At 34.5% G+C, this 11,562-nt stretch overlaps 1 protein-coding gene across 3 annotated transcripts; it reads left to right on the top strand.

Annotated features, from left to right (window-relative positions):
• Positions 1–1,038: 1,038 nt before the first annotated feature.
• LOC122304195 (pentatricopeptide repeat-containing protein At3g59040) lies at positions 1,039–10,943 on the top strand. Of its 3 annotated transcripts, XR_006240957.1 has the most exons (8): positions 1,041–1,230; positions 1,449–1,761; positions 2,280–2,570; positions 4,154–4,402; positions 6,194–6,318; positions 7,080–7,178; positions 8,311–8,912; positions 10,681–10,943. XR_006240957.1 is itself a non-coding variant. In XM_043116303.1 (7 exons), exons 1-7 carry the CDS (start codon positions 1,172–1,174, stop codon positions 8,816–8,818), a joined length of 1,644 nt encoding a protein of 547 aa, XP_042972237.1. In that variant the 5' UTR covers positions 1,041–1,171; the 3' UTR covers positions 8,819–9,176. The 3 variants fall into 3 exon arrangements, 2 of the variants coding, with proteins under 2 accessions (XP_042972238.1, XP_042972237.1); XM_043116303.1 differs by lacking the exon at positions 10,681–10,943 and having other exon boundaries at positions 8,311–9,176; XM_043116304.1 differs by lacking the exons at positions 4,154–4,402; positions 10,681–10,943 and having other exon boundaries at positions 1,039–1,230; positions 8,311–9,176.
• The last annotated feature ends 619 nt before the right edge of the window (positions 10,944–11,562 follow it).

Below are 11,562 nucleotides of genomic sequence, written 5' to 3'. Positions count from 1 at the left end.
TATTCATAAGTCACTACCACTTCATCAACAAAATAATTACAAATCAGTATTTGTTCATCACCCAACTCAGATAATATTACACCATAAACTTTTCATTGCCTAAATACAATAAACATCATAAATTCACAAAAGATCGTACACTTAATGGAGACAGCCCCATGGTTATTTATTGGGTTACACTAGTCCTTCCCCCTTGAAGTAACCCTCTTAAGCTACATCTATGTCAAAACAAACGGTTCCGATTAGCGAAATTATAGTGGAACTACTACGGTTAGATTTTAATAAAATCTCAATAACTTAAAAATCCATAACAACACTAACAATGTAAAACAATGACGATGAATATGAATTCATAAGTTTCATGTAAATAAAAATTAAAATCACATATATCGTTAAGTATATTGAGCTACCAACCTCCGAGCAAAATAATATAATCATGAATCATCATAAGTATTAACGAGTGTCCAAATACAAAGTAAACATCACCGAGCACCTAGTGCCCAAGTCACCTTGAAAAATATCATGTCATTTCCTAGACCTTAGGTCCAAATGAATACCATTTCGGTTATTAAGGTATGTCACTATGGCTCTCCATCAATGGTCGTGCACACACTCTGCTTCCCTTCACTGCACCGTCGAAAACGACTATGTAAATAAATTCGTAATGAGCTATGCACAATTCCAAACTAATGAAGTCCCATTTTAACAAAAGGATAATACATAATTTGTATATTTAAAACTCGTACAAATAAATATTTTTTCCCTCCCCTTTTGAAGTTACTATTGCTATGTTTAATTACTCATATTCGATTCATAAAAAGAAAAAGAAAAAAAGAGAAAAAAACTAATCATATTCGGAAACATGGTGGAAGTCATATACGTTGTCTGAATGTCTGACGATATCTTCTATGTCTGGGAGATTTATAACCACTAACTAACTAGTACAAGGATGTAGAGAGAGAGAGAGAGAGCCAGCTGTTCAGTTCAATGCTCGTTTAATTTAGAGAAAAATTCTAATTTAAATATCTTAATTTAAATGGGATAAGATATTTGTATTTAGCCGATATAGACGGCGCTCTGAGTGTCTGCAGCAGCTTCTTCACACAAATCCGGTTGATAATATTTCCTTTCAACTTAAAGATTACTACAAGCTTCCTTTCTTTCTCTGTCAATGCCTCAAACCCTATTTCTCAAACCCTTCCTTTCTTCAATTCCACTTAATAACTGCAGGTTTGCGCTCTCTCTCTCTCTCTCTCTCTCTCTGTATTTGATAAACCTCTGTAAAACCCGTTATTCAAATTTGCAACAATACACATCGCTATGCAAGAGGAAACCGCTTATGCACGAAAATTGCATGCTTTAAGGGCTATTTAATAATCCGTTTTCGGGGTTCGTGGTGACAATGGGAAGTGACAATATTTTAAATGTGCATTTTGACTCTATTTCAGTAAATCAAACGTGAATGCAAATTATGGGAAATTCAGTGTTGAGATACGGGGAAGAGTTGCGGTTATTTGTATGGGAATGTTGGCACCGAGGAAGTTCACGCAGAAGCGGAAGAAACCGGAGGTTTTCCGGGATGCAGCAGACGAAGCGTATCAGAAAAATTGGAGGAGACTGATGACCGAAATTGTAGAGACAGGTTCTGCGGTTTCGGTGCTCAAACGTGAGAGGGCTACAAAGCAGGCCATTTCTAGAGACATGGTGCTCGGGACCTTGGTCAGATTAAAGCAGCTAAAGAAATGGAACCTTGTTAGAGAGGTAGATGCACAAACATTCGTTTTCTTGCACTTTACTATGGATTGTGTTACTGTTTTAGCAATTGGAATCAGAGTGTACATGAACTGATGGAGCTCCTAGTGCATTTTCGACTTCGCAAAATTAAATGGATGAAAATTTTCGTCTTAAAGGAGATTGGGTAAATAAAGATTTTCATCTTGCATCAACAGGTTGTCAGAAAATAAAACCAGGTAGGTTCAGATTGTCATCTTATAACCTCTTGAGGATGAGAAACTGTGGAGGAATGATTATATTCTAATTTTATCAGAGGCGTATTCCAGATCAATACAAATCATTTAAGGCTTTGCATCTTGGTTGGGTGGCTCTAATACATGCTTGACTGATGGGTAGCAAATTATTTAATTGCTTGTATATTATTTGGCATGTATTCTTTTCATAAAGGACAATTTCTTATGCTGTTCCTGAGCTTGTTATTTTGGTCGTCGATATGTTTTTATGTTCTACTTGCATGTTAAATGCTAATTTACTTTGTAATCTAGATCCTTGAATGGCTCAAGTCTCAGAGCTGGTGGGATTTCAGTGAAATGGATTTCCTCATGCTTATTACGGCTTATGGAAAGCAAGGGGACTTCAACCGAGCTGAGAAAATTTTTAGTTTGATGAGTAAGAAGGGCTATGCACCAAGTGTGATAACTCACACTGCTCTTATGGAAGCATATGGAAGGGGGGGCCGATACAATAATGCAGAAGCGATATTTCGAAGGATGCAGTCTTCTGGCCCTGAACCTTCAGCTTTGACATATCAAATAATACTTAAGATATTCGTGGAGGTAAATATTTTTAAACCTTTTGTTTTAAAACCTTAAACTGAACATCTCATTATCTCCAAATATCTATATTTTTAGCTTTAAACATAAGCCTTTGAATCTTTGCCTAGTTATCTTGATGATTCAGATTCTGGAATCCTTGATGTCTTTTTCCAAAGTAAGATAAAGAGGTGAAAAATATTTTGGAAGCTGAAGGTAAAGAAACATAGGTGAGTTGCCATCCAAGGATAATGTGAATTGGGAAAGAAAGCCCTAAGGACCTCTAGAGTCCTTATGCTAACTTAAAAAAATTCAGTCATTTCTTTCCCTCCATATGCACCGCAGAGTGCCATCTCTTTCCTCAACTACCTTCTGTACCTTGACACTTAATTAATTAAGTGCCAATTGGATTATGGGCGCGTTTCTCATCAGCTGAACCATGTAATTTTTGAAGTAATTGAGACATGTAATTTTAATAAGCTAAATAACTTTTTGCTCTTATAAAATATTTTAAACAAGATTTGAGAATTTTTATTGACTTTGCGTGCATAGTTAGGTGTCCTATTCTATTCTTTGAACTTTTTTCTGTACATAAACTAGATATTATAAGAACTACTTATGTTTTACTAGACTGTTTGAGTATGTGGGTGGCTGCTATGTTTGTGAATACGCATAGTGCATATAACCTTCCTATTAAAGTCCGGGATCTTAAGGTCCCAAATTTTTATTTCTTGACATTTTGTTATAAGATCATCACTTTTTCCTGTTTTGGGGTTGATTGGTTTCATTTAATGCTCTTGCTTAGAAGAGAAGGGGGAACATTGATCTTCAGTCTTACATGAGCTGTTTGTGGTTCAATCTCCAAGTTATGCAGTATGAATGACTAGTCCAAAGTTAGGCCGCAGAAGGTGTAAGCTCAAAACAAATTGCGAAGTAGATTACATTTTCCTGGCTGGTTTGTACTTGTAGAATTAGAAATGCAGTTTTAACCCTAAAATATTGAGTACAATAATTTGCAGCCATTTATGTATGAAAGGGAGTTTGAATTAGGCAACTAGTATCTAGCAGGGACATCAATGGCTGGCTCACAGCATTTAACAAAATCTTTCATCCATCGAAGGCCACAATCCAAAATGATCATAGTAGGCATTTTTTGAGGCTTGGCATAAACTGCTCTAGAAAGTCTTTGCATTATACTACTACTTTGAAAGTGAAAGTTGATGACAGTCCAAGTTTGGGATTGGATGTTGACCCAACAAAGAATTTAATGAACTGCAATCCACAACTGAAAGTGGATGGAACTCCAAGTTTTGACTTGATTAAAACCTTACATGTTTGGGGATGGCTAGCGGACACCCCAAAGTGGTAACAACTTTTTAAAAACAGGGAATTGAAACTTCGAGATGTTGCATAGCTAACATTATATGTCCAGCTCCATGTAGTATGGATTAATGTAATCTTTACGAGACTGAATATGCAATCCCATTCTTTTCTTTTGTTTTTTTTTTTTAAGAATTAGCCTGTTATTTTTTTGGTAGATGTGACTGTGAAACCTAAATGTAATTCAAACTTTGATTCATCCAATATTATAATGTAAATTACTTCAGGGTCATAAGTTCAAGGAGGCTGAAGAAATATTTGAGACCCTTTTGAGTGAGGAAAAATCACCTCTGAAGCCAGACCAAAAGATCTTTCACATGATGATCTATATGTATAAGAAGGCTGGGAGTTATGAAAAAGCTCGAAAAGTATTTGCACTGATGACAGAGAGAGGAGTTCCACAATCAACAGTTACATATAATAGCTTAATGTCATTTGAGACTAACTACAAGGAAGTTTCAAAGATCTATGACCAGGTAATATATATATATATATATATATTTGATAAGTAAGAAAATTTATTGGTCCTCATAATTAGCCATAGCCCAAGTACACGGGGTAGTAACAAGAGAGAAACACCTAATTACAAACTACGAGCTAGAAAAAGCAGCATGACCAGGTAATATTATAAAGAACATTCTGATTTACCTTCCATATATATATGTATGTATGTAAGAATATATAATAATTTTTTTGGACAATTTGATTTATTGGATCTGTGGATCTGTAATATGACATGCACAGTCCCTAATGACAAATTATTAGGCTAATAGACTAAGCATGCAATAATAGTTCCCCAATCTTCTGTTCCTCCTTGATCTTCAATTTCTATTCCTGCTGTTTCTGCTGTTTGTAGATGATCTTTTATTCATAGGAATTTAAAACATCAAACGCTGCTCTCATTCTGAGAGTCACTTTCAAAATAAAGATATTTTGTTATTGTATTTATTTCCCATGCAATTTTTATTTTCTTTGGTGAAAGTTAGTAAGGTTACTCTCTTTTAGTTGGTGATTTTCTAATATTTTAGAACAAGAGAAATTATTGTTTTCTAATGTTAGAATGTTGTATATGTATGTATCTTTTCATAAAATAACGTCCTGAAAATTCTTATGATTTAGCAATGTTGATGGATGTCCTTTAGGACATACTGACAACCAGTATCATTATTTAAAATTGAGGTATATTTACATTGATTTATGCTGTTTCCTAAATTTCTCAACGTTCAATTGAGGGTCACTGCTTTGGGCACTAGCTGTTAGATATTTATATGGGTCATTATGATGCTTTATGCCATTACTGGCTTAAGATTCATTTTTGTGTTGCTCATCAAAAGAAAAATATATATATATATATATATTTTTTTTTGTTAATGTTGGCGTTGGCTAATGGTATATATTTATTCATCCTCCATACTGTTAGATGTGTTGTTTTTTTTTTTTTTTTGTTTGTTTTCTGGGAACTCATATATTGTAATTTTAGTACTATTAAAAAAAGAGAAATGATTGGGGCACGGACTGGTCATGAACAGTAACTGTTTTGGTCTTTTCTGTGTTTGTGCCTCTTAATCCGCCTGTGCAAGTATCACAACTCACAAAAAATATCAATAAATAAATAAATAACTCATAAAAAAATATTGCTGATTTGATTAGCCTCTATTGAAACATGTATAACATAACATATGAAATTGAGCTTTAAAGAATCACTCTTTTTTAAACCTTGCCTAGGCCATTAACATATGTATGTTTATCTTGGAATTTTATTGTTCAAGTATCATAGGATTTCCTATCTTTGACGTGGCACGTTTTGGTTCAAGTATATGGTCCCTGTTTGAACTTTATGTCCTAAGGGTTGGAAGTTTAAACTTTTTACATGACTTTTATTCTATCCTATCTGGGGTTTTCCATAGCTTCATATACCGAAATGTATGTTATGATCCTACTTATCTTCCTAGGTTTTTTGAATTATGAGTTTTACGCTTGGTGTATTACAATGTTTTATGGAAATTGATACAAAATTCCAACTCGTATATCAAGCATCAAGTCTTGTATCCTTTGGCTCAAGTGATTGATATCCCAAATGAGCATCATATGTATGAAAGAGCTTCTTGAATATTCATGGGTATTTAAAGGTAGTTTTTATAACTATTTTATCTTCATCGGTCTAGCATCCATGCTACTTAAAAGAAAAATCTTTCTAGTGTCTATGTCTTTTAATCTCTTTTGAATATTAAATTCATCAATTTTTTGAACTATATGCTTGATTTTAGATGCAAAGAGCTGGCCTTCAACCTGATGTTGTCAGCTATGCCCTACTTATTAATGCTTATGGAAAAGCAAGAAGGGAGGATGAAGCACTAGCGGTTTTTGAGGAGATGCTTGATGCTGGTGTCAGGTGTGGGCACATTCATTAATGTTCTTCTCTTATGGGGGAAATTAACATTTGAAAGTTAAATTTGAGAGCAAACACTTGTCTTAGTATAACTGATTTCACTTAAAAAAAAGAAAAAAAAAAAAAGAGAGAAAAGGAAAAAGAAAGAAAAAAGCTTAATTGATTTCACTCTAACTTACTGAAGTTGATGAAACTAAGTTTGTCCTTGTCTCCTCTGCACATATTTTGCTTTCTGTATTTGAATGAATAAATTTGCTTATCAGATATTTTTTTTTGATAAGTAAATAAATTATATTATCAAAAGAATAGGCAATTGCCCGGTACAATTGCTTATCAGATATGTTTTGTTTCTATTGGTTTGCTGCTGAGTTTGTGAAATCCAAGCCCACATCGCCCCAAACTGTGGCCGATAGAACAGAAACCAATTTTATGAACTCTCAGAAAAAACCAATCTATAATTATTTTACAAATTTTATCTACAACTGGGTTAGGATTATTTGGCCTTGTTTCTTGTCATTATTGGTTATGAGCTTTAAGTTGCTGTGCCATGTTATCTTGATTACTTACCAAGCCAAGCTGATGGCAACTAACTAGCCAATTAATGGCTAACCCTTTCGGTGCTACATCCCCTCTATTGCTTGACTCATATCCATTTGTTATTACTGCCATTACACTACAATATTATAGATCACTATTGGTGTTGAAGTATAGAATACCTAACTCTCTCTCTCTCTCTCTCTCTCTCTCTCTCTCTCTCTCTCCAGGCCAACCCACAAGGCTTATAACATCATGCTTGATGCATTTGCTATCTCTGGGATGGTGGAGCAAGCTCGCATCTTGTTTAAAAGTATGAAAAGAGACAGGTAATGTTTTCCTTACATGCATTGTGTCTACTATCTTTTTGCTAATGGAGAATTTGTACATTACAAAGTATTGAGGCTTCTCATTCTTGATTTCTAAGGAACAAAAAACACTTGCCATTGTGCTCAGTAGTGATACATAGACGATAATGTACCGCATGGGCTCTTTTATGAGGTGATATGTTTTAGAAATTAGACGATAATTTTGACTATATATTTCAAGTTTATCTTCACTTTTTCAAGCGCAGTCCAGATGAATGGGATGCATGGTTTATGTCTTTAAACTAGATTCTGGGTAGGATCTAGCAGTTGTTGGGTCCATGTCCTCCCACCATGAGGCGATTGATGCCTTATCATTACTACTGCCGTCTTAAGTCTCAAAACATCTTGTGGTTCATTTAATTTTTTATATATGTTTTCTTTCAGTTGGGAAATGTTACTCGTCACACCAATTTACACACATGTCCGTCCATTCCTGTCCATCTTATTGTCTGTATGTCCATGTGTTCTTGCTTCCATCCTTTCGTCAGTCAATCCTATTGGCCCCCTTCCACGTGTCTTTTTTTACATTTGTTACTGTCATTAGATTTATTTTGACTTTTGAGGAATTTTTTTTCTTTTTTTAAATAGAACACCATTTACCAAGTCACAGATATTTGATTATATCTCTAATCGTCTTCACCCCACCCCCTTCCTTTTCTCTTATAGCTTATTTTTGTATATTGGTCTTTTGAACAGTGAACTGGTTCAATTTGCCATTCTCCTTCAGGTTTTGATTCACGTCAACTATTTATATCTCTTCCTTTGAGCCTTTGAGCACAAGGACTCCCTGTAGATGTCATTTGAAACTTCGATTGTTGATATATAACCGATCACCTCTATGATTATTTGTGATGTAGAAAAACTAAAAATAAAAATGTCTGATAGAGCAACAAAAAATAGCGTATTTATTGTATGCATTCTTTTCTGTTGAGTGTCAAGAATGGGGAGTATACAATGACCAAGTACATGCACTCCTACATAGAAAACACTGTTAAGAGGAGTATTTTGCCACACTTATGGCAGTAAGATCTGCCCTATATATCTGCCCTTCAGTGAGAAAGGTGCAGTATTCTTATCACAGATTTATTTTCAGGTTTACCCCAGATCTTTGCTCTTATACAACTATGTTATCAGCTTATGTCAATGCTTCTGACATGGAGGGTGCTGAAAATTTCTTCAGAAGGCTAAAACAAGATGGATTTGAACCTAATGTTGTGACATATGGGGCACTGATCAAGGGGTATGCAAAGATTAATAATCTTGAGAAAATGATGGACATATATGAGGAAATGCAGTCACGTGGTCTGAAAGCAAATCAAACCGTCTTGACCACAATCATGGATGCGTATGGAAAGAACGGGGGTTTTGGTGATGCTGTTGTTTGGTATAAGGAAATGGAGTCTTGTGGATTTCCTCCTGATCAGAAAGCAAAAAATATTCTTCTATCCTTGGCTAAAACAGCAGAAGAACTAGAGCAAGCGAAGCAACTTGCAGGAAATTTGGATCAATCTAGCAATGAAAAAACTGGAAACAGGGTTTCCATGTTTGTTGGTGAGTATTATGATGATGATGACAATGACGATGAGGATGGATATGAATGATGATTGACAAGAGGCCATTCTTGTGATGATGGACAAGATCAACTGATACTTTCCAGCGTTGATCATAGAAAAAACTCACATGACCTACATACTTGTAAGTTCTTTGGATTTGTGAATTCGATATCTTTCTATTTCACATTATAACCCAGCCTTGAAATTTATTGGATTGATTTCATGAGTTGAGAATGGCAATGTGGGAATGTATTACTTATAAAAAGAAATGCGGGAATGTAATACTTTCATCGTACTTTGATGTATATTAAGGAGTCCATTCTGTCCTTCATGGAACGAGTACTTTTTGATGTTGGACTGGGATATCTTTGAAAGTTCTCTGCTTATTTTTCCTGGATGCTGTTAATTACTCTGCAGTGGTTGTGTGATCCAATTTGATCAAATGCGCAATTATGAATTTGTGTCCATCAGGGACTAGGTGAGTTGGGACTATTTAATTTTCATCCTGCCAAATAATGTGTGTTTTGCTGAAGTTATTTTCCTTTAAAAGGGATGTTCAGCATTGTGTGGAAGTGTGGATGTACGATCAAGACATCTACTATTGTAATCCATGCATTGGCTTCTAGAGTCTATGTTTTTTCCTTGCAGTCATGGTTCTTGGTGCAAGTTGGAATCTTTTAAGCATAGTCAATGATTCTAATTACTGAAATTTGAATGTTTACACAAAATACATGTAGAAGCTCTTTACCCAACAATGGAGTCGCTCCTATTATACTAAAATTACACTCGTCAAGTCATCATTCTTTCACTTCTTTAATTAAGATTATCTTGTCGAACTTGTTCAAAATTTACATGCCGTTTGATATGTTTCCCTTGATTAAGCTGAATTCCAATTAAATGAGTAGAGTTTTCTATATTTTAACAGAGGTGTAACTTTGTCGTGTTTGTTTCCTTAATCTTTATTTCCATATTCTCTATCCAAGAGTCTTTCATTCATCATTTCCTAGATGCCATGTCCTCAGTATGATGGGTGAACCTAATATGTGATGTACATGTTTGTTTTGAATCGTAAAATGCTGTATATTGTTCTCAAAGTGCTTGGCATTTCTTGAGTCTTTGGTATATTGTGCTTCCAAATTTGGGAGGGCTGGCCTATACGGGTACATGACATTGGATGTCTTAAATTGGGTGGTGGGATAACCTTGAGGGGTAGCTCAGTTGGTCAGCCTTGGGGTTGCTCCCCAATGGTCACCAGTTCGAGTCCCCTCAGGGCTACTAGAGGTTTACCTGGTCGTTAACTTCAGGGTCCCATGGAATTAGTCGAGGTGTACGCAAGCTGGCCCGGACATTCACAGATATTTAAAAAAAAAAAAGAAATTGGGTGGTGGGAATTTATTTTTTAATTATTGGAAATGAGCTGTAGATTATTGCATGTATAAATTTAATATTTTCTAATGTAAAGTCGGTAGTGCAAGTTCCTGTAATTCCAATCCCTAACAGTCTAGGAATTATGAGGATGGTTATGGTGCACAAAGTATGGTATAGGAAGCATTTTTCGTGGTTTTAGATTATGAACACTGCCACATTGTTCTCAAAGCATTCATTGGTTTCAAGTTCTTCGGAATGGCATTTCAATATTTGGCAGAGCAGATCTATATAGACTTATAATGCTGCATGTTTTAAGTTGGTTGATTGGATTTTTTATATATAATTTAATTGACCTATTTGTCATCAGTACTATTTCCGTTTTTCTAAATAACATTTTAAAGCTGTGTAAGCTTAGATAGTTTGATATCTTCCAGCACTACTTAGCTTGTTTATAGTTGCCATTCTGAGATTCTCGTTATGTGCATTTTGATATTTATGTGTTTTCACTAATCTTGGGCGATGATTCCATGTTTCTCTTGCAGCATTTAATCCATTGGTATATCTTTGTGATGCACGCACATCCTAATCCTAATGTATTGTATGGAGATAGGCTATCACTTTGTGCTTCTGGATTATGTTAGCCAAATATATTTGGAAAACTTAGGTCAAGGTGAGTCCCCAAGAAAGACCAAGTAACTGAATGCTTTACTTACAAAGTTCCCCCCTATACCCTGTTTCTTTTCTTATCAGAGTTGGTAGTGTGAAACCTCACTTTTAATGCAAAAGTTCCTTATGGAGAACTGTATATATATATATATATATTATGCACTTCGGTGGGCAATTTAGACCAACTACTTGAGTCTTCTGTAAATAGCAGGATATTTTTAGTTGTTATATGTGATTTAAATCTTTTTCTAAGGGTTTTTGTTCTATACTCTTTAATTAGGGGTGAAAAAAAAAGGGTGAACTAGTAAATCGGACCGAACCGATGAGTTTGGTCTGTTATAGATCAGTTCAGTTTGGTACCAGTTTTCATTTTTCTAACGCCAAACTAATTCATATCAATATATATATTTTAATTTTTTATATTATATATAATTTTTATACCTAATATATATAATTATATATAAAATAATCTTGTATTATATGCTATATTACTAATTAAAATAACATTAAATTTTAAAATCCTATATTATTAACTATATATTATGAGTCTATAGTATTAATAGGTATACTAATACAATGTCGCTATATATTATAATATACTATAATATATCATTATATTATATTTTATAATATATCACTATAGTCTAATACATATTGTAATATATGTATTAGACTATAGTGATATATTATATATCAGGCAAATAAATGTGGGGGGGGGGGGGGGGGTTCGACGGGGTCGTTTCCAGCCGTCAACCACC

Source organism: Carya illinoinensis, chromosome 3 (genome assembly GCF_018687715.1).
Source record: "Carya illinoinensis cultivar Pawnee chromosome 3, C.illinoinensisPawnee_v1, whole genome shotgun sequence".
Lineage (NCBI taxonomy): Eukaryota > Viridiplantae > Streptophyta > Magnoliopsida > Fagales > Juglandaceae > Carya > Carya illinoinensis.
Note: the sequence above shows the minus strand (reverse complement) of the source record. Positions and strands in the feature narration are given on the sequence as shown.